General features: G+C 32.3%; 2 protein-coding genes across 2 annotated transcripts in view; both read right to left on the bottom strand.

Moving 5' to 3' along the window:
- The window catches only part of LOC132755476 (protein DDB_G0287365-like), a 46,325-nt gene extending 24,457 nt beyond the window's left edge, over positions 1–21,868 (bottom strand). Inside the window, exons 1-8 of the mRNA XM_060746351.1 lie at positions 21,747–21,868; positions 20,575–20,736; positions 19,534–19,750; positions 18,757–18,920; positions 17,725–17,863; positions 17,007–17,186; positions 16,685–16,891; positions 16,000–16,104 (exon numbers count right to left, since the gene is read on the bottom strand). Of these exons, the coding sequence (XP_060602334.1) occupies positions 16,000–16,104; positions 16,685–16,891; positions 17,007–17,186; positions 17,725–17,863; positions 18,757–18,920; positions 19,534–19,750; positions 20,575–20,700 (1,138 nt within the window). The 5' untranslated portion in view covers positions 20,701–20,736; positions 21,747–21,868. The remainder of the gene's footprint in view (positions 1–15,999; positions 16,105–16,684; positions 16,892–17,006; positions 17,187–17,724; positions 17,864–18,756; positions 18,921–19,533; positions 19,751–20,574; positions 20,737–21,746) is intronic.
- LOC132755478 (SCO-spondin-like) lies at positions 3,399–8,962 on the bottom strand. Its single transcript, XM_060746352.1, has 8 exons — positions 8,818–8,962; positions 8,389–8,588; positions 7,929–8,108; positions 6,489–6,660; positions 5,996–6,055; positions 4,773–4,875; positions 4,396–4,512; positions 3,399–3,485 (listed from the first exon to the last, which is right to left on the bottom strand). The coding sequence occupies exons 2-7, from the start codon at positions 8,499–8,501 to the stop codon at positions 4,397–4,399; spliced, it is 744 nt and encodes a 247-aa protein (XP_060602335.1). The 5' UTR covers positions 8,502–8,588; positions 8,818–8,962; the 3' UTR covers positions 3,399–3,485; position 4,396.
- Positions 21,869–23,245: the final 1,377 nt, after the last annotated feature.

The following is a 23,245-nucleotide window of genomic DNA, read 5'->3' as shown; positions in this document are numbered from 1 at the left end:
TTTTTCATCAATTGTGATCATCCATCATTTAGTTCAAAAGAAGATGTTTAAAAGTTTACGATTTTAAGCTTAAGCAGCCCCTAAAAGACGCCAATCAAATTAATATGATCAAATTTTATAAAAGACTACCTAAGAATGCTACAGAAAAGTTTGGTGATCATCCATCAATTAGTTAAAATGATTTTCTAGTTTTAGCTCTGTTGACCCCTACAATGGGCAAATTAAAAAGATATGAGCAAGTCTGACTGTCACAAGGATGCTATAGACCAAATTTGAAGTATATCTATCCAGTAGTTTCAGACAAGAAGATTAATGTTGACGCACTACGATGGACGCCAGAGTATTCCCCTTTGATACTTATACAATGTAGCTCACCCTGATCCTTCGGTTCCGGTGTGTTAAAAACTGATTTTGAATCTTTAAGAAATTAGGTATTTCCAAACGATAGGTCATTTCACCCTAAGGCAATAATTTGAAAAGTATTGGTAGATGTTCATGCTAAATATGAAATATCGTAGTTTTGTAGTTTTGAAGAAAGGGTTTATAAGACTTTCCCATATAAGCCTGTGTAAAGTCTAGTGACATTTTGCACAAAAACTTTCATTTTTATAATGTAATTGTTACATAAATATAAAAACAATGAATAAAACATTCTCAAATATTTTGTCTTTATTTTCCTTATTTTTTATTAAAAATGATGTGAAATAAAAGCACTAATGATAAAGATATATGCAAAAGTGTTTTGATTCATCTGTGTTACTATAAGATAACAAAAACCAATCTAATCATATGATACAAACAAATTAGATAAATCTCAAAATACAATTTTGAAACTATTAATATTTATTTAGTATTTAATAGATTTCTTGTACTTCTTTCTCATCGATTCGAACGGCTATGCATTTGATTTGATGTGGATTTACATCGCACCGACACAGTCATATGGCGTCGTTCCAGTTTTACTGGTGAAGGAAGATCTCAAGTGCCCAATAACAAATTTACGGTTTTTTTAATCATAATCAAATCTCCATGGCATAGGATTCACCGAATTTCGATATTTGGTTTGGAGTTTACAAAATATATAAAAAATGAAAACACTTGACACTTGTGTAACAGGGTCTTATTTTTAAAATTTGTTGTAAGGGACAAAACTCTTGCTTACTGTTTAATTAAAAAATCCGCCGGTCTTGTCTGATACTTTTCAAGGAAGAATACTTTAAAAATCAATTCAATGGTTCAAGGATGGTTGATTTTAAGTTATTTTTATTTCATGTGATTTCTTGGTGGTAAAAGTCATTGTGTCTTTTTTGTTGTGAAGATGTGATAAAAGAAAATAAGTGTTTTGTGGTCAAGTTATTAATTTCTTAAGTTGGTATGTATTTGTCCTGACTGCTTTATTGTAAATATGGAGAATTGCATTATTGTGATTCTGTTCTATTTTAATCGTGTCCATTGATTGTGAACTTTGTAAATGAGTATGAGTTTCAGAATGACATGTATCTATCAAGTCACCTTTCATCTTTTATTCCCTATTAATATTTAACCATGCAGTCAACAGTCACTGGTGTGATAAGTTATAAGATTTATGTACTCCACTCATCACTCAGATGGTAAGTTACATATGTAATGTATGGTGTATTGTTTAAAGTGCAATATATGTTAAATGTAGCTATGCACATGATATTTAAGGACTGTAGCTAAGTTTAAAGCACTGATTGGCCACTAGACATGTTAATGATTATGTTCTAGATGTGAATCTAAGATATGATATTATTAATGTTATGTATTGTTTCTAGTTTATTTTACTTTATATTCACTAAATGGTATATACTTATTTCAGAATGTTGTTTTGTACCTATACTCGATGTAACACCCTTAATTCAAGGTAGATCGGTATACAAACATGATAGAACTTTAGAGCTGTTGTTGAATTGAGTTTACAAACCCGAAATTTCTTAACGCTCGGGGGCTCGGATAGCTATATGAAATTGCGCCGAAACCATTCCTATGACACTTGATTTTAGCGACAAACACTGGCTCGGAAGAAGCGATAGAGCGATTTACCGCATACAGGGTCTCCGAAAGAGGTAGCTCTATCGTTTACCGGGCGTGCACTAGTATGGCAATCATATTTTCTGTTTCTGTCAACACGCGTACATATCCTGAATTGTTAACACTTTCAACATGCGTACAGATCCTGAATTTGTTTCCAAATGTAATACATGTGTATTTCAAGCATAAAGGTAAAATCCTGCATATATTTAAGGTAAGTATAATATTATATGTTTTTCTACTGGAAAGTTTCTAGTGAAGTTCTCTTCAGGCGTACCATAAGTGTCCCCATTTCAATCGCCCCTGGTAAAAGAAGATATTTGTCTACAGTGTCATGTCTTAGCTAATTAAACTGTCTTCATTTGGCATGCAAGATTTTATTAAATCTCTTGTGTCGTCCTTTTCATTTTGATAGATACAGATTCCCTTGAGGAGAACTGAGCAACTTTGAACAAAAGAGAACTTGTGGGAATGGTGAATAATCATCGTAGGGTTTTGAAACAGACTTCCGGGATAAAATTATGAAGTTGAGACAAAGATAACTTTGAATGTTGCCTCTCCTAGCAAACATGTTAAGCTACTTTATTCATAAAGATGAAAAGGTCAAAACTATGTAATACGATTTTTGCTAATGTAGTACCTAACAAATTTTACTTTATGTACAGTATTTAATAAACGTAAAGCTAGCACGAATGCAGGAAACGCAACATAAATATTGTGTATGTATTACATAACTCTTTGGAAGAAGCTGAATTAGACTTATTAGGTAAGTGACAGGAGTACAACCCTTGTTTTTTGATAACGATATATCAGTTCATCTATTTTTTTTGGATCCACAGAACTTGTTGGGAAACTTTCACTACACCATTTGTTTAGTATATTTTCTTCTTTTATCTAACTCGCATTTTATCACACCTACTTTCTTTTGTTTTAGCCAATAGCTATTATTGACGTAGGTATTGTAATTGAAGCATAACTAATCTTTAAATGTTCAAGTTGTATAAAAGTAATTTAAAATAGATGGCTTATTGAATAACTCATTCCAAGCGGGATAAATCTTTCATGAAAACAACAATTATGAAATATTTCAGTGTGGGTTATCTTTAATTCTTCTTTGCTTGAAATTCACCAATCACAGTAAGAAAAATATTGATTAAATGCAGTTATTTACCATGTCATGAAATTGTAATCTTTTCATTGCTTGTTGCTTTTTCTTCTGCTAAGAGGCCTGCTACGCTTTAGCCATTTTGAGGATGACACAATTAAAAAGATGATTTCTTTAATACCAACAGGGTTAGAAATAGATACTCGGTAGCTAAACAGGGGCTAAGGAAAGAAACACAGAATGATATGCTATAAGTTTATTACAGTGGCTATATTTTACTTAATACTTCATAAAATCTTGGGTCTCATGTATCCATGTTTTCTACCTTCTGAAAGAAAGAAAAAAGACAATTTCATAAAACATGATTACATTTCATATCTTTGAAAACAGATCTTTATTAATGTCATACATTTTAGTTTATATAGTCACTGTCTACAATAAAAGAGTCTTTACGACAAAAAGATGCCGTTTTGTAAAAATGGGGCTACGATTGCACATTCAATGATGTCTACGTAGAAAGAAGCGGGCTATAAAATTGGTAGCCTCAGTTCCGGAGTAAAGGAGAAGGTTTAATACAAGATATCTGCAGCTATAAGTACAAAAGGTAAAATTAGAGGCAGACAAGTAGAACATTGTATCTACAGTCTTGATGATCATTATTTATTTCTGGAACTTAAATGACACTCGGGCAGGCTTTCAACAAAAGTGCTTTGAGTGAAAAAATCACGTTGGCCAACTATCTAAATTTAACACTATGTCTTTTGCTGTCTAAATAATCTTTAAAATGAATTCAATAATAAAAATCAATGGAACATATGCTGCTTTAGCATAAACTGCTGAACTTGTGTAATGGATTATTACCTAGCTTTAAATTTTTAACAGTCCATCCAAAGTTTAACGGTTTTCAATATCAAAATACAAAAGATGAATAATTTAAATCCTTGTCATGCTGAACGGATATACATACAAACATGGCTCTATAGGATCTAGGATTATCATTTTTAGTTCTACCAAGGTAATGGAATGTTTATCTTTTCTACTGTGTACGCATCATTTCTCGAACATTATTTTTGACAAAACACCCTGCAACAATTATTAATGTGTTACGTGCAAAAACCTTGATGCCACGAACAGGATTCAATCATTATGCGATTATATTTCTTGTTTCTTAAGTAATAATGTTTTAGCATTGATATTCAGCTTATGGAAAATAAATCAGTATATTGAGAAAAAATAACCTCATGTGCATGCATCTAATTTACAGTTGCGCTCTTTATAATGGGGTGTGCCGCAAGGGCCTCCACCATGTTGCGGCATCGGGTTGTTGCATTCACGTCTTTTATACTGATATCCATCTGTAATATATTTATTTCAGTTATTACTTTCATAAAATAGCTATACACTACAAATTCATATTCAATCTAAAAAAATGACATGATAAGTTTGATGTAATATGTTTGACTGTATACAACTCATTTATCAAATATATCTAAAGCGAACACAAATTTCAAAAAATTGTAACATTTGTATACAGCAAAATGAAATTTATCATAATCTCTGGTAACATTATTGTATACTTATATTGAAACTGAAAGTAGGATGGGAAAAAACGTACTTCCGCAAGTTACCGAACAAGATGACCACTCTGACCATTGGCCGTTTCTACCATTTACTGGTGATCGACTAGTAAAAGGTCGTGAAGATCCGTGACCGAAATCCTGTAAATATTTTCAAGACCAGTGTGTACTCACATATGCATAATTTCCAATACAACAAAATGCGCCAATGATTTTATTTTACATTAATGAATATACAGCCAGTAAAATATAGATCAAAATTAACAAAGACTTTGTATTGGCTAAAAATATAAAACGGAGTATATTTCTATTAATCATAATTGTTGTAAGGTTGTTACCTAAAGAATATCCACATTGCTTACATATTCTCTATGATTATCAAATTCTTCAAATGATTCCCGGCACAACTCCTTAACTTACAATAGCAATTCCGCAAGAAACCCAATCTTCGTACCACCACACCGAAATTAAACTAAGCTTAAAAGACAATGTTCAGGACAATATTTGGACAATTTTAAGGACAATGTTTGGACAATGTTAATGACAATGTTTAGACAGTGTAAACGACAATGTTTGGACAGTGTAAACGACAATGTTTGGACAAAGTCAAGGACAATGATAAGGACAATGTTTGGACAGTGTTAATGACAATGTTTAGACAGTGTAAACGACAATGTTTAGACAGTGTAAACGACAATGTTTGCACAAAGTCAAGAAAAATGTTTGGACAATGTTGAGGACAATATTTGGACAATGTTTGGACAGTGTTAAGGACAATGACTGAGCAATGTTTAGAACTTTGTTTGGACAATGTTAAGGACAATGTTTGAACAATGTTAAGGACAATGTTTGAACAAGAAGGTTATGGACAATGTTTGAACAATGTTAAGGACAGTGTTTGGATAATGGAAAGGACACTGTTTGGAAAATGTTAGAACAATGTTTGGACAGTGTTAAGGACAATGATTGGACAATGTTTAGCACTATATTTTGATAATGTCGAGGACAATGTGTGGACAATGTTTGGATTGTGTTAAGGACAATGTAATGACAATGTTATGAACTATGTTTGGATAATGTCACAAACAATATTTGAACAATGTTAAGGACAATGTTTGAACATGTTTGGACAATTTTGACATAAAAAACTTTATCCAGATTATCAAGATTAATTATCCTGCTTCTATTTCAGCTGAGACAATCAATTAATTGATAAAACATTAATTAATTGATTATAAAACAAAATGATAAGTTTACAAACCGCAGGAGGTTCTGGTCCAGCATTTGCCATAAACGTTTCAGTCGATACTGGTAACTCAGGCTTTTGGTAAATAAAAGGATAGTAGTTAGTTATACAATCATTTAACTTGTGTTCTTACAATGCTTTAAAAAGACTAAACGAAGACTTTTGAAGGAAAGTCAACTTTTGAACTTTCATTCTCTTTACTTTACTTGATAAATTTGCGTGACATTGAGACTGCTGATAAAAACTAAATGAAAAGTACATGTATATACATATGAGCTAAACAAGACACTAGTTCAAAGTAATTGACGAAGAATATTTTAACTTCAATAAATACATCAGCCTCTCGATTGACAAAATGTAACGTAATCTGATTACAAACTTCTCAAACTTATCGGCTGACCAAGACTGGAAATACGTACAATGCTTATCTGATATACACTGTTGATTATTTGTGCGAAATAATCAACTGCTTATTGTTTTGTTTCCTTTATGAATTAGTTGAACTCACCGGGACCAGGGCCATCTGCTCTGCGCTGTAAAGGGTAGACCTACAATCGCCATTGTTTGCAGAAAGATTACCAGCCAAGGTGAGCTCTATCATCGGACATTTACCACCACCACATACCTGGTTATCATTTTCTGATCGGTTTGTAGCCCCATAGAATTTGTAGTAAACCATGCTGGTTTGTGCAAAATAAATATGTACATACATTGCGTGTTGATACAATTTCATTTTCCAAATACATTTGAACTGACAAAGAAATTAAATGCTGGTTTTATTTAGGAGCGGGAAAATAACATTAATGTTACTATAATAAGTTAAGCAGTTTTTAGATTTTAGTGATAATCATACTTATTTTATTCATGTAGTATGTAAGTTACTTCTTTCTTCATTGAAGTCTTTTTACAGTCAACGAACATTTTGTTCAAGAACAACTTTTCGAAGTTATTGATAAGCTCAGTAATATGCTTGGTAATTTTTTGGGATCTGAGTTCCCATCTCCACAAAAAGCAAATAAATGACCATTAGTGCCCTAGATTATTTGCAATCCACTGCCGTAAAAACATAGAACATCATTGATGCAAAAGTAGGTCAATGAGTCACACTGTGCACTGGGACCTTTTTGTCAATAATAATATAGTGATAAAACGAGTCACATAACGTTAGAGGAGGTCCGCATACAATGCTTCATGCTAAATGTGTTTTTCTTTTGAAGTTCCTAAGACCGGGCCAAAACGGGTAATCTTGACTCCTTGATTCAGGCATGATATAATTGTGACTAACTATGACGACAAATATCTTGTTATTGTGATAAGTTGGATAACATTTGGATATCAACTGGTGATCACGCCTTTGTCTTAGCGTGACACCCAAACTCTATAAATTGATATTCTTGCCGAAATACGAAATACGCACCGGCTTTTTATATAGATTTTTATACTTCACAACAGCAGGTGTCAAGTGCTGTGTGGCAGCTGTAAACAGTTACCCTGTACTTCAGTGTTGTTATATTTTTCTGGTCCTTCGGGATCATTGATGCCAGCACTATTAAGTGTTGAGAAATTAGTACCGCTCAAGTCGGTGCTAGGGGGGCGTGAGGGATGTTGCACTTATTCATTATCCCTCATGTACAGACTCAATCAAACCGAGTCTGCAATTCTTATGTAATTTTGTTGTGATTAATGCTTCCGGGGGATCACTTTGTTTCCAGATTTGTAAAAGTTTAATATTTTGGCAACTTTCATCATACAGCTTGCCGACAAGTCTAGATACATAATGTATCCTACTCAAAAAGCGAGTGTATGCCAAAGAAGGAAAATGTCCCTGCTGGATAGCTTCTATATGTGAAATAAGAAAATGCTGCACATAATATGAGGCATGTATTCTGAACCATTCGTGAAATGAAACCAAATTATAAAATAAACATAATAAAACGTAGATCTATACCTTGTGGCATTGTCGAAGTAATACTTCTTTCCGTTCTTGCCAGGTTCGTCTTTGTCAAGTTGAGCGAGTGAATCTACTTTTATGAAATCGGCCACTGTTTTTAATTTCAGAGGGTACATGGATCTTAATGCCCAAGTTGCTCCTTTAGGTACACACATACCTATTCGGACTTTGTCACCCCTTAAGTAATATATTAACAATAATTACTCATATCGTCCACCGTTATTGACTTTTCTGGGTTTTTTTAATTTTGTTTTGTTTTTTTTAGCTTGTTGTATTACAAGCAACTCTTAAAATAAACCATATACAAACCTTTATAGAAAAAAAAGTCCTATTATGTGAATGACAATCACAGTTTAATTTCATTGCGGCGTGTTTAATACATATAATCAGTTAAACAGAAAAAAAAGATTCAAGTGTACTATTTAATGTTTTGTAATTATGACGGACAAATTCTTACACTTCAAGTCCTTCTGCTGTCATTTTCATCCAATTCGGAACTTCTCCTACTGTATGGAATGTGTAAGACCGAGTCCCATCAATAACAATTTGAGGCCCCCCTGCCTTCTCCATAATATACTCCTGTTGTCCGACAGGGTATTTGTCGAGGACATATATACCACGTGATCCCAGATTGAAGAAATTTCCGTTTATTCGGAACTTGAAGTAAAATTTAAACAAAATAATATCTCAAGAGATTATCTTGAGATGGTGGCATAATAACTCAAATTGAGAAAAAGCTGACGACATTTAAAGTTTTCATTTGTGACTTAAACACTGCAGATGTAAATGTTTAATAGATCTGCCTAATAGTTACATTTTTCTTCATAACCATTTTGACACAAGTTAAGGTAACTATAAATTCCGAAAACTCTAACTACAATCTTACATTTCCATATTTGGTCTTGCATAAGGCCAATCTCCAATTTGGTCTGAGCTTGCAATCATCTCCAGTTCGGGACAACACGTACGTCTGGCTTGACTACATACAATTTTTCCGTTACATTTCCCGTTTTTTTATACCATGTAAAACCCATTACTAGTTCTCCATCTTTTTGTTTCTCCCATCCTATATCCGTCTTGTTTCCGGACATGGCGTAAGCGGCACCATTAGGCTGTGGTTGTAAATTGATAGTTGATTGATTTCGAATGCTTTTTTGGTACAGTTCGTCAAATAAATTAGCGAAAAGCACGTTTTGCAAATGATTTAAATATTATACAATGAATATTCAAATTTCTTAAAAATGTAGAAAATGCATATATTCATTAATTCTTACAACATATAGGGGTAATAAAGTTTACTACTGTCCAAAGGGCAGTTATTATTTATAAAAATGCAAAAGAAATCGTACTTTTTTTGATAACATTGTAAGAAACTCAAAGGAATTCATTGGCTATGTGTAGCATATTTACTATTTTAATTGTTTTATCAAGTGTCTAAAATTACGATAAATTTTCACTAATTCAAACTGTTTTTTGCAACTTGACTAACTTTACCTTGTCATCAAAGGCAAATTGTATGTCTTTGAAATTATTTGTCACTGAGAAATAGTAGCGTTCTCCCCTCCTCTTCATTATAGCTGCAATATCATAATAATCATTTGGTGGGTAGCTGTCAAAGTAGAGGTTATCATATCTACATGGTCCTCTCCACATTACCAGTCCAGAATGTGGATCAGTTCTGAAAGGGTAATTTATTTATTTTTCATGAACGTTCGGCACATATCGCCAGTTTCCTGCCTAAAAGCAACGACATTACATAAGTTGAAAGCGCTGGCATGACCAAATGTAACAAAGGGGCTTACTTTCCAAACCAAATATTAAGTTCTCAACCTATTTTAAATGACGTAGTGAGAATTAGGCAGACGTATATAATCATAAATATATGTTAATGTTTATAATAAACGGGAGCCATTTTTACAAATATCTTTCATTAAGATTCATTAATTATCCAGTGACACAAGAGTCAAATGCGTGTATGTTGCAAATTAACGGTTTTAATACATGTAGTTTTAAAATCAAACTTCACACGTATAATTAGTCAAATGCTTTATGATAAGATATTCGTAAAGATATACTATTGCCTGATGTTCTGATTGTAATAAGGTTCTAAATCAAAAACAGTTCTCTTGTTATTTTTAATTTATAAATCTGAATGTGTATCATCACTGATTTATACTAACATTCTTTTATTTAGTGGGAAGCTTCTATTGAAGTTTACTCCGGGAACACCGTAATTGTCGCTTTCTCCTATAATCACGGAATGATGAAGTCTTCCCGCAAATGCCGTCACCCTTTCGCTAAATAGAAACACGTATAACATCTTACAATTATGTTGATCTTCAGTTAAGTATAAAACCTCAAGTAACAAATTACTCTCGTACATTTCAGAGGTATTTTCCGGGGTTTTTTTATCTTTGTCGTTTTAAAAAAAAGCAATTATGTATAGACATGTCTTAGAATTTGATAAATTGGCTGAAAAACGTATGACATTCGAAAGATATCTTGAAAACATTTGAATTATTCAGAAACGAGTATGCCATGCTGACGTCAGAACATAGTATTGTTTATAATCGTACTGTTTAAAAAGCATTTATATTAAATTAGGTTAATCTAATACATGCAAAAGAAATAAAAATAGGCTTACTTTGAGATGATGACACCATTAAAACTGTCAGCAGTCCTAAAACAAGTTTAATAAACCATTAAAAGTATGTTGGTACACATCAAACTACATGTATAAAACAATGCGTTAGTACGTATCAGGCTATATAAAGAACATTGTTTTACGTTTAATCTCTTTTTATATATAACTGACAGTTAAGATGATGATAGTCCTATGTCACCAACACAAAGCCTTGTAATCCAGCAGATGCATACAGTTGGACCAGACACTGTATCAGATTTCATCCCCTCTGATTCCTTCTCCAAAGTCCGATTTATTTAGGGGACAGGGGATATATCCAAATGAAGGCCCCGGGTCAAATTTTTAATAACTCAGACATGGCCTTGAGGTTATAAAACTTGTTTTAGAGTTCTGCCTCAAATCTCAGAATTTTCATTGGTCAGTGTACATTCTGTAGGAGTTTCTGACCAATCAAATAACTGAGATCTGAGTTTGAGCTTGGAGAATTTCTTTATAACCTCGAACCATGGTGTTTTAAAGGTACTGGAAACATTTTATATTTCTCTGTCACTGTAATTCTTTCTTGTTTATGTGTAGGAAATGGGCAGTATTTTTGGTTTTTTACCCGAAACTAAACATGTTAAAAGCTTTGTATGTAAATGAAGGTGAAAAAGTTAAAACTCAAGATCTGACAGTTGGCGCCAAACAAGAAAGAAATTTTTGATAAATTTTATGAAAAGATCTTAACGTATGACAGACACTTTATTGGTCATTTTTGAAAATGCCATTGATTACACTGTGTGTTAGTGACATTTTTTAAAGGAATCGGGCGCATTATGGACTACATTTTGTATGTTGCACCTTCATAAAGACTGTCCATATTGGTATATTTTAGGTGTGATTTTTGCTGGTTGGGGTAAATATAAATTGTTCAGTCATTATTTTTAGAAGCAATGCATGCAATCTATTATTTTCTTCAATGTATATCATATATTCTTGAATAATGCCGTGCAACTGGTTATCTGCCTGTGAAACATATTTTGCAGATTTGGAATTGTGTTTCTGGTCACAATTAAATACAAAATTGTTCATTTAGGGTCCCCCGGCCCCTTAGTTCCGCTCGTTGTTAAGGTCACACATATTCTTTTACTTGGAGACTATATGCCGTTTCGAATGAAATGGCATCGCTGCCTTATCAGACGGTACTACAGTATTTTATTAACGAAACTCAGGTTTTACTTTAGATAAATACAACTTTATGTTACAAATTTACAAGTTTTTAAGATATTTTTCATTCAATTCATTGATACCTGATGCTGGTAACTACCTTAACTATCTACATGCAAACAAAGTTAATTACATGTTACATTTACCCCGTATTGGTTTGTACTTACGAAATTTTCGACACTTGGAGCAAACTGCCCTCAAACCAAAGGTTAAATCTGCTATTCTTGTATCCTGTCGTGAAAAATGGTATTCTTATATTTTTTCAAGAACTATTCTTTTCAAAATTAATACTGTAACATTATAACAATACACGTGTGTGACGTCGTTTTTCATTGGATGATCGTAACGTGTATATACAGAAAGAAAGTTTGCAATATTTATTATTTCGTTATAAAGATTTTTGACATGTTATATGGCTGTATATAAACGGCTATCTGAAATATACATCTTTTACTGGGACCATAGAACTGTCGAAATCTTTATAACTAAAAAATATAATTTAGTAATACTGGAAAAAAACTGCATGTTTACCATGTTATATATTCAAAGAATTAAAAGACGTCCAATAAATGTTGCATTAGATGTATGGTATATTTCAAATCAGACATTGTGAGTTAAGACATGGTTGTTATACATGGGCACAGAAATACTAAACAATTGTAAAAAAAATGGTATGCATGTAAGTACCTGAAATACGTTCAAAGTATACATCGATTGGCTTGGAACCATTATCTTTTGGATTTTCCAATGGTTTCCAGTTATTACAACAATATGTGGTGCGGTCTTCCTCAATTCTTCCACCGATTTTCATGCCCATCTGAACAATGTGAAAAATAAATGTGAATATTTTGACAAATGATAGCATCATTCTATATAATCACCTGCATTTTACAAATTATACATATAAACCAAGCTCGAACTGGAATATTTTTTATTTTATCAATTATTTCCTAAAGCTTTAATAAAGCATTTCTTTAACCATTTTGTCAATCATTTAATCAATCATTTTTCTTAATTATTTTCTCAATCCTTTTCACAATTATTTAATTTAGTATTTCTTCAATCATGATGTCAATCATTTTCTTTAACATTTTCTCAATCATTTCCTCATTTCCTCAATCATTTTCTAAATAATATTATCATTCATTTTAATAATAATTTCCTCATTTCCTCAATCATTTTCTCATTTATTTTCACAATTATTTTATAAATCATTTTTCACAATTATTTTATCAATCATTTCCTCTATCATATTATCAATCATATTATCAATCATTCAATCAATGATATTCTCGTCATTTTCTTAGTTAAACATAAAGTATAATGTATTTAAACACACCACAAGATTAGAGTGAGCCACGTTGTTGGTATACTCAAGTAGGTTCGTTTTTCTGGCTTCATACGGTGACATTAGGTTGTACTGTCTTGATGGCGGTAAGGGTTCGAGCGGGAACAGCACCCAGATACCGAAACCTTCTCCGCCAGCGGCTACGTTATTCCGAACATACGTGTGAGGATTCGTTATCCACATGCCGGCGGGCTCTCTTAAATATATACATGTATATAAAATATTAACTTGTTGAGTAACTTGCATCACATGTGAGGAAATGTTACACGAGGGATGAAGTTCTTATGATAACTTGTCAAGGAGTTCTTGTGATAACTGTCAGGGAGTTCGTCGGAAAACCTTGACAAGTTATCATAAAAACTCCATTCCTCGTGCAACACTTCCTCCCCCGTGTGCATGTACATGACTTTAATAAAATTCCATATACATGTTTATTCATATTCTTGTTATGACATAAGTATTAGAATATTTAAACCATCCGTATCTTAAAATTTCATTTGTCTGCTGTATCATAATACAATCTTTCTTCCAGAAGTTTCTTAGTTATAAAACTTGTTTTCATTACTAGTGTCTCATGTTTACTTACACATCGCTAGGTTCAAGATCACCAGTTCCCTTCCTGGTATTGAACACAAGATTACCGTCGAATGTATTGTTGAACTCAGCACCATCCTCCAGGAAGAACCCATGTCCCAGGTGATCATAACATACGTTGTCTTGTACCTAGGATATATAACAACACTAATTATATCTAAGTCATGGTTAAATAGATTTATATACGTGTATATGTGTATAGGAATTGCTATGAAAGAAAAATGAGAGAGGATTGATATGGTTGAGAAATGTATAGGTCAGGCGAAAGCTGATTTGTGTTCTCTAGAAACATTCGTCCGGATGAACGGAAATGCGAAAAGATGAAAACATCAATCGATGACAAATATTGCTGCTGCTGTTGTTGTCATTGCTTTTTGCCTTGTTTGCCACGCAAAATGAGTAGTGTATATGGTTAAAAGCAGGCACAAAAGATTGGAGATAACCAATGTTCTTTTTATGTATACATGTAATTATTAACCAGTATAATAATACTGTACACGTTGACAGAAATAACAGACTATTAGGCCTATCAGACAACACATGTTTGTTCTTTGTTTATCTTCTACGAGAAATACATAAAATGTATTCTATGAATGTGATTTTCATATGACATTAAATGTCATTATTAGCCTAAATAAAATAATTACTGTCAAAACCTGTGTTAAAGACCACAACTGAATAACAATCACCCTGTGACGAAAGGTCATATTTCATCTATCCTTTATGTGGCCTTTATTTACAGGTTTGACTGTATATGAAAAAACAATTATTGAGACAATACCAAGATTTCGTGCGTGGCATGTATTGTAACACATCTAGCAAACGTGTTGTGGATACTGCAGCCTTTAACATATGAGCCCCTTGCATCCCCCAGACACAAGTGGAAATGAATTGGGTAACGTCCTAGATTCATTTGTTGTCCCATATTATACAGTTCGATGTTTTCGATCTTAGCCGATAGAAATCCCTTCAATAACTGAAAAGCAAGAAATCATATTTTCATTTGAGAGTAAAAAGATGATGGGAAACTTCACTTTTATTTTAATGCAGATTTTATTGAGATACACCACAAATTTGCTGCATTAAAATGAAATAAAGGGTCTCACATCATTTAACATAAAAAATAAGAAAGGGGAATAACTCAGTTTCAGCTGTAGTCATCCACATACTAAGTGCAAAATTTGAAGTTTTATTAAAATCAGCATACAAATTTTATTTTTATTTTTTGTTCAAGGGAGGCAATGGGTATATCATTTTAATAATCTGAATTTTTTATGATTGGAATATTTTTTTATTATTTCATTATTATCACATCGTTGTTGTTGTTGTTGTATTTGCTATTCAGCTTTTAAGAAGCGCTGATAAACATAAAGAAACAATTTAAATGGTCATCACCAGGATGTGACCTCCAAACGTATCCATGTTTCGGACAGCCTCTTTGTCACAATTTCCGTTATATGTCGGACATGTGGACTGCACCTCTCCGCGTATCACAATTTTACGGCTCAACAATGCAACTTCTCCTCTCATGTCCAGATTTTTATAGATCTGACCATAATGCCAAAATTTAAGAGGTTCTTGAAACAAACAAAAAACAGTTTAGTAAGATTTGATTTATTGTTAAGGACTACAATAGAAATTTAGAAGAAAGACGTATTTTAAGAAAATATCATAGTTATTCTATAAGATTTATTGTAGTAATATAGACCAGCTGTTAATAAAAGCTATCTGCTTTTTATCGTTTTTATGAAACTTAAATCAAATAATAGATGAGATATTATACTAATATTATCCTATATTCTATAGGAGATAGTATGTTTATTACTTAACATTTAATTTCGACCAAATAAATTATCAGTGGCATATGTTAATATATTGTTTTTAAGTTTATATAAATCGTTTTTTCATTCAAGGTGAAATTTTCTTACATGAGGGTAGAACATTACTTTTATTTTCATCGCAACTTTAAAGTTTAAACTGAACCTCTAAATCTTACATACAAAAACAATTTTGTTATATGAAATTATGCCCGGTTGCCTGCTCATTCCCGTATTTTCTTTCTTTGTCTGATTCCAGTATTCCATAGACCCATATATCGTATAGTTACGTTTAAGTTTCACAGTTATATTCTTTATTGAGCGGTGGACTCAAACAGATCTTTATTCCAAGGCATATATGGACGCTTATTTTATCTTTATACGATAAGGAGCGTGGCGTAAAATGATAAATGTAGCTTTATAACATCAAAAGGTTAGTATATAATTATACATAATTACCACTGATTCTGATTTGATTGACGGTACAATCCCGACAATGTACTATGGTCCTCTCCTCTGATTGTTCAGGGTCATAATCCGTGGATGCAAATGCTATCTTGTCACCTAGCATAGTCACAAGAAAAACAAGAGTCATGTTCAAATAGCTTTCCATGAACACTAGTTGCTTGTTTTCCACAATAATGAATATTTCTTCATTGATTATGGCTCTGTGTATACTGGACAAACCACTTGTATTTTTTCAATTGATTTTATTTCTTATTATTTCTATATATAGATATCTATATATGCAATACATTTTCATCATTTGTCAAACATTTTATTTAATTCCTTATCATGTGTGTCTTACTCCCCTTGAAAATATTGACTGCAAAACTTTAAAAAAAATAAGGACATGATTAGTGACATGTCCGGGGGGTCCTTACTGTCAGTGCCAAAAAGGGCGAATATTACGCTAAGAACACACACGCGCGCGCGCGCGCGCGCGCACGCGCACACTTAAAAAATCACAACAAACTTCTTTCCATCGAACAGTTTTAATTTGAAAAGTAATAACATTTCTACGGTTTAAATGCAAGATATATAGTAACACTGTGAGCAAATTTCAATCTGACTTCAGTTCAGACCTTCTTATGTTTAAAGCGTAGCATTATTTAGGAGGTAATTTTAATCAGATTGTACAAACCTTCACGCCATGTTGTACAGTCTTCCAGTAAGTCAACCTTTGGGTTCATCGCAATTATATTGGCAACTTGGAAATTAACTGTCTGTTTATAAAATGCTCGTTCCCCTATAGACTCAGCAGTGAAAAACAGACCGTCAACGTCTTTATACCTAACTGATGTCGTAGTACCAAGGGGATTGGTTACTTCCTTGAGACTGCTTGGTGTTCCTAAATACAAAACAAACTACATGTACTTAGAAATTACAATATGTTATGACAGCTTGTTTGCATTCACAAAGTTAAATTATTTGAAAATTATAAATAAGTGAGTGCTGATATTTACCTTTTTTATAAATGAATGCGTAGGTGGCGCCATCTTGTGGAATGCTTCGCAGGAGACAATTTCCAGACATTCCAGCTAATGTCTCTAAAGCTTCAAGCGCCGAAAAGTCTTGCTTGCTTGGATCCTTGTAGGATACTTTTTCCTGAGAGGCCAGCATTAAAACCTCGCCATCAGCAACAGCTGTGAAGACATAACTTACATAAAATATCATATAAAGTTATAAGATCTGATATTATAGTAATAACGAGATTTATATCACACCGATCATCATCCAATATTAGTAAACCAAATTTCGCTAATTTATCCAGAGTTTGACGTAAAAAGGCCGAGAAGATGCGACTGCTAGTAAGCCTAATACCTGCCAAAATGAATGTCAAATTTATATATCAATAGCTATTTACCACGCACTTTAGCACTGAATCACTAAGAGACATTTGATTTTATATAAATAAAAAAAATATTGCTGAGCGATTTATTAGATATAGTTTTAACTAAATAAAGAAATGGATGCACGGGCGACGGACAGAAGTAGGTGACAACGCCTAAGCAAGCTCAAAATAGAAGTTATAAAAAACAGTGTATTGAGTGACAGTTTATTGTTTTTAATGTGTTGCTCTTGTTCAGATAAACAAATCTCGGAAATGTGCGGACGTGATAGAATATACAGAGTCTGCACGAGAAAATGGTGGATGCAATACTTTTTCATTGGTTTACTTACCGTTTATTTGTGCTGCCAGTTCCGTAGCCTGTTTTTTCATAGAGTAAAGCCCAGATGTCTTCACCGTGACGTCAGTTCCGTTAATCGTAAATGTATAGGCAAACACACCGATTCCTTCAACCTGGTAACTTGGTTCGAGCTATACAAATAATCATATATATTCACAATATCAATAGATCAACAACTTTTCTAGTAACTAAATTTTTTTTAAAAAAATATTTAAATGTTATGAAAAAAGCAAGACTTTCAAGCGTTTGAATACGCCTATCTACAAAAATCTGAACTTATTTTCTTTTGAGCTCGACTAATATATACGAGGTATTTAGGGAACTGTCCTATTCACCCAATTACAGAAATCTCTGTAGGCATTTAATGACTGACTTGCATTTACATGCATTGATTAAATATAAAAAAAATGACATTTTAGTTTTATCTTGATATTGATCAATACAATTATTTATAGTTATTTTAGTTTTCTCTTTCGTAACTGCATCCAGTATTTAACAGATCGAGTGTGTGGTCTCATTGAAGATTTTGTTTATACTAAAGTAGTTCAAAATTACTAGATATACATGTAATTCCTGTAAATCAGCATATTGTAGCTTTTTGATTTAATTCAATAAAATTCAAAGCTATAATTAAGTTTTAACCTTTTTAACACCAGCTATGTGTCGTAATGGTAAAAAATATAAACAAAGTAGTATTTCACTTCCAAAAATACTTATTCACTATAATTGTACCAATTGCCAACAAAACTGAAGATGTACAGTTCAATACATAGCAAATGAGTATTTTACAGGAAACTGTAACAAGATACCAAAAATGAACAGTTTTTGAGAATTAAAAATGATAGTAACTCTGAGGCATAATGGGTCTTTAAAGTCTAACGGGCAGTTGCATAGCGATAAATAACTAGTTTTAACCAGTTTTTCAACTGAATAAGAAAACGAAGATCAGTGGATAAACTTCATCAAACAAAGAATATATCAAGCCCAGAACTAGAAGTCAGAAATTATTTCCTTAATTAATTACCTTATGTTCGAATAAAATGCCATCTGCTTTTGTTGTCGGGGGTCGAATATGATTGGTAAGTTTGGTCCAAGCCAACCGAGGCTCGCCATAAATGTTAAAGGTAGCTCCTGAATTCACTATGATGCCCTTGGGCGCCGCTTCTCCTTCATGTTCTTGTCGGGTTCCTATCAAGTATAGGTTTAGATCATAGTCATAGTTTCAAATTGGTGATATTATATAAGACATATACATTTTTTAGGGTATGATAGAGGATGTTTAAGTTTTTCTATAAAAATAGAATTTATTTTCATAGAGTGGTATATGTAAATAAATATTTCATGACTGGTGGTGGTGGTCACGAGTGAATGATGATAATCTTCATACCACAAGATGAAGATAAATCCTGTATTGATAGAAAAGACACTTGTATTTTCTGTTTATTAAATACATTTTTCTCTTTTTAGACAATACAATTTGAGTGACTTCCCCTTAAATTTTGTGTACTGACTAAATTTAGAAGAAAGTAGTCCGGCAAAACACCGGTGAAAATATAGAAAATATGCTTCACTGCAGTAAAAAGTAAATTTTACAGTAAAAATAAGGATAATAAAAATATGCATTTTATTTCATTAGATTTAATATTTCTCAATATTTCATTAATAAATATGTAATAAAGCATTGAATTAGCATATAAGTGATGTCATTCATGATTCAACAGTTCTCTATATAGTATCAAATAATTGTGATAACTTTAAGGACATTTATATTCTTAGTTAAAGACAGAAAAATGTACGATACCTGTAAGCGTGATGGTAAGTGAGCCGTTATATGGACAATCGCTACTTCCGATTTCAAATGTTCCATCTACAAATATGTTCCCGGCACGGAAATCTATTGTGACGTCAGGATTAAATGTCAACAATGCACCGGCATTTATTGTGACGTTGTACAAAGATGGCGGACTTTCATCCATTAATATTTTATCATTTATGACAACATTTTTTCCTTCCGTCGGCTGAAAAAAAGAAGGAATAATTCTTAAATTTTTGAAAAATGTTTATTTGTACAGAACATGTATTTCAAAGTTTTTTAAACATCGTATCATTCTTCTTCGCCATGCCTTTTGAAATCGCACTCATTGCAGTTTACAGTTTAAAGACATAGGAAAACGAAATATTAAACGCCTTTTGCTCAATAGTGTCCGTATTACGTGGGCACTTAGAACGGGAAAATATTAAAAAGAAATTACAGAAATATATTCAAAATTAAATAGATAATCGATATAAAGTGCGATTCTTGGCACGTTTAAGGGATGCTTAGGCAAATGAATGACAAAAATATTAAATTAGCTTAATGTATTCATTTCAAGGACATATAAATTCAAATCGAAAAAATAACAATTTTGCCTGCGTCTCCCTTAAATCATTTTTTATGTCAATTTGCAAAGAACCAGTTATTCTATGAAAGAGAGAAAACGGAATGAGAGAATGATCTGAAATTTTGCACACGATTAATGGGATAGACAATCAACAAATAGTATCAGATAAAACTCAAAATATTTTCACATCCGCAACGTTTAAAAAAACAGAGTCGAGTCCCTTTTATTGTAAAAAAATCATGAAATATTGAAATAACAATGCGTGCCTTTAATATATCATATTTTCTTCACAAAGAAATTCTCGCACATTGAGTCTAATGTTCACTTGTGGAAAAATTGGTAATTACTGGGAAGTTATCAAAGAAACTCGTTTTGATGGATCTGCCGCCGGGATATAACCAATATTTGTTAAAATTTGAGTAAAAATGCAAGCCAAAGATATAAACAAATCCAGACCTTACCTTCCCAGCTGTTCCCCAGGTAGCAGCATCTGACCATTTCTTCAGATCAGCCTGTTTATGAGGGCATGCGGCGAAGGTGTTGCCTAGCAACAGCACCATGCAAATAAGCGCATGCAAGACTTGCATCTTTAATTTGTGTGTGACTTTATTATACTTATATATCTGTAAAAGTACAATTAACAATTGAAGTATATAAAAAGATTTATATTTTTTCCAGGTGATTGCAGATTAGATACGATTGTTATTTACTGTTTATATACTGTTTGACTGCCATTGTGATGATATTTTATTGTGAAATTTAGATATTACAATCTTTTGTGTATTAATATATTTAGCTATGTAAGATGATGGACATATCATGTCTTATTTCTGAATAAAGTATATATATATATCATATAATGCAAAAGCACTATGTGTATATATTTGTTATAATTATAATATAAAAAACTTAAATTGTTTGTATAATATGTTCACATCTTTTTTTCTCCCACTTTAAATTGTCATTTATGTATCATGGTGCCTACACCACGTGACTTTTTTCTGATCTGCATGGGGCAGAAAACCCAATACAAAAATCGGACCAGGTATCATTTTCTTTCATAACTTTTAAAAAATTCCTTTACTTTTTTAAATGAAAAATATATAAATATAGATATATGTATTTTATAACTGTGATGTTTGTTATAAATCTATCTGAAAGAATTCTAAATACACTTGTTAGATCTATTTCAGAATAAATTTTAATTTTAGATGTCTAGCAATAAAATGCTTAATGTTGAAGAAGAGATATATTTGTTTAACAGTTTATAAAAACAGTTTTAAAGTATTAGCAATTTTGAACAGTAACTGTTTGTTAAAAACATACCTGATTATATGTCAGCAAAACACACAGAAATTTATAAACGAATGTAACATTGTTGAAAAAAAATGAACTCGGTAAAGGTGAAATTTCAAAATAATTTGTATTTTCATTGAGTAGATCTACTCATACAAATAAGTCTTCAATTGAAACAAACAAATCTCATATATTGAATTTGACTTTGGAGTAGTACCAAGTAACTAAGTGATAAATGTCCACTTATTACAATATTCTCTAACATAGTTATGTTGAAAACTTTCATTTGCATGATCAATTTTAATAATAATCGAATAATAAAAGAAAAGACTCTTACCTTGAGTCAGCAGCCCCTTATGACAACAAATTATTGAAGTAACACCGTCGTCCCGCCGCCCTCACTATATAGTCCGAGAACAACTGCTGCGTAGGAAAATATTTCTATCTATAAGCTACCAGTCGGTGATTTACTTTTTGATAAATAAAACAATGAAAACTGATTAAGATTAACAAGTGGTGCTGACGATGTATTCACGCATTCATCAGAAACCACGTTGTGATATTGAACGCCATTTAAAAAACTCATAAATACATTTCATAAATTCATTTCATCGTGTGTGTTGAACAAATATCAAACAGATAAACGGGAATTGTATAGAATATAGAGATGGTGTCATCTTGTCTGTTAACCATTTTACTAGACATACATGAAAGTGCTATTGTGGCAAAAGTGAGTGCACGTCTACATGTCTTTACCAAACTAGTGACATTTTGAAAATAAAAGTGGCGCCATTATATTTTTTATCAGTGACTCATTTCCTAATAGAAGTGATATTGTAATAGAGATGATGACGTCATCATGTCATTACAAAACAGTTGTGTTCTAGTAACATTGTGACGGAAATGAATGGACGTCAACATATCTTAAGCAAACAGTTATGTTCCACTAGTAGTGATATTGTGAAATAGATAATAACGTCATCATGTCATTACCAAACAGATATGCGAGACAAGTATAGTACAGTAATAGAGATGGTGTCATCTTGTGTGTTAATTAAATGTTTTTACTAGTCAGATATGAAATGAAATTGTGACAGAGTTGATGACGTCATCATGTATTTATCAAACAGTTATGTACTTTAGTGTCCAGCTTTATTTGTCATCAAATAAAACGGTGTATTTCCTAAAAAGTGTGTGGAAGAACAAAAGTCGATACTATATCGAATTCCGTTCATAGTCGCTTTCTATTTTTCATGGTACTTCATAGAACCGCGTAGCACTTGACGTAATTAAGTGAATAATAATGAAGCAAAATAAAACTTGACACTATAGTAAGTATGTTAGTATTCATCCGTAGCTGTTCTACAGAGATTAGAAACATTCTCCTGTCGCTATCGCTCCCGTCGAAGTTTCTAATTTCTGTAGAACAGCACGGATGAACACCAACATATACATAGTTATGACAGTACTAACAGAAGTATAATTGTAACAGAGATGACGTCATCATGTCTTATCAAACACATTATGTTTAATTTTAATTTTCTTTTTTACTTTTTCCTTTTTTACTTCTGAAAGACCGACTTGATTTATCCTTTACTCTCGATAGTTATTTCACTGTCCATTATATACATAAATGAACTTTCTGTGATGACTGGTGTGTCAGCTTGTATGTGTTTTGAACAAGGTATAACATGAAGATGGCCAAACCAGTCATCATCAATTCGTTCAAACTTAACTCACATTGGCGATTCTATGTAATATTTATAGTTCTTATATCTACACCTATCAATACTATCTTCCATGTCGATAATGCAATCTCTACTCACTTATCAGAAC

This window comes from Ruditapes philippinarum, unplaced genomic scaffold, assembly GCF_026571515.1.
Source record: "Ruditapes philippinarum isolate M1 unplaced genomic scaffold, ASM2657151v2 ctg219_1_1_1_1, whole genome shotgun sequence".
Classification (NCBI taxonomy): Eukaryota; Metazoa; Mollusca; class Bivalvia; order Venerida; family Veneridae; genus Ruditapes; species Ruditapes philippinarum.
This window is presented reverse-complemented; position numbering and strand designations above follow the sequence as displayed.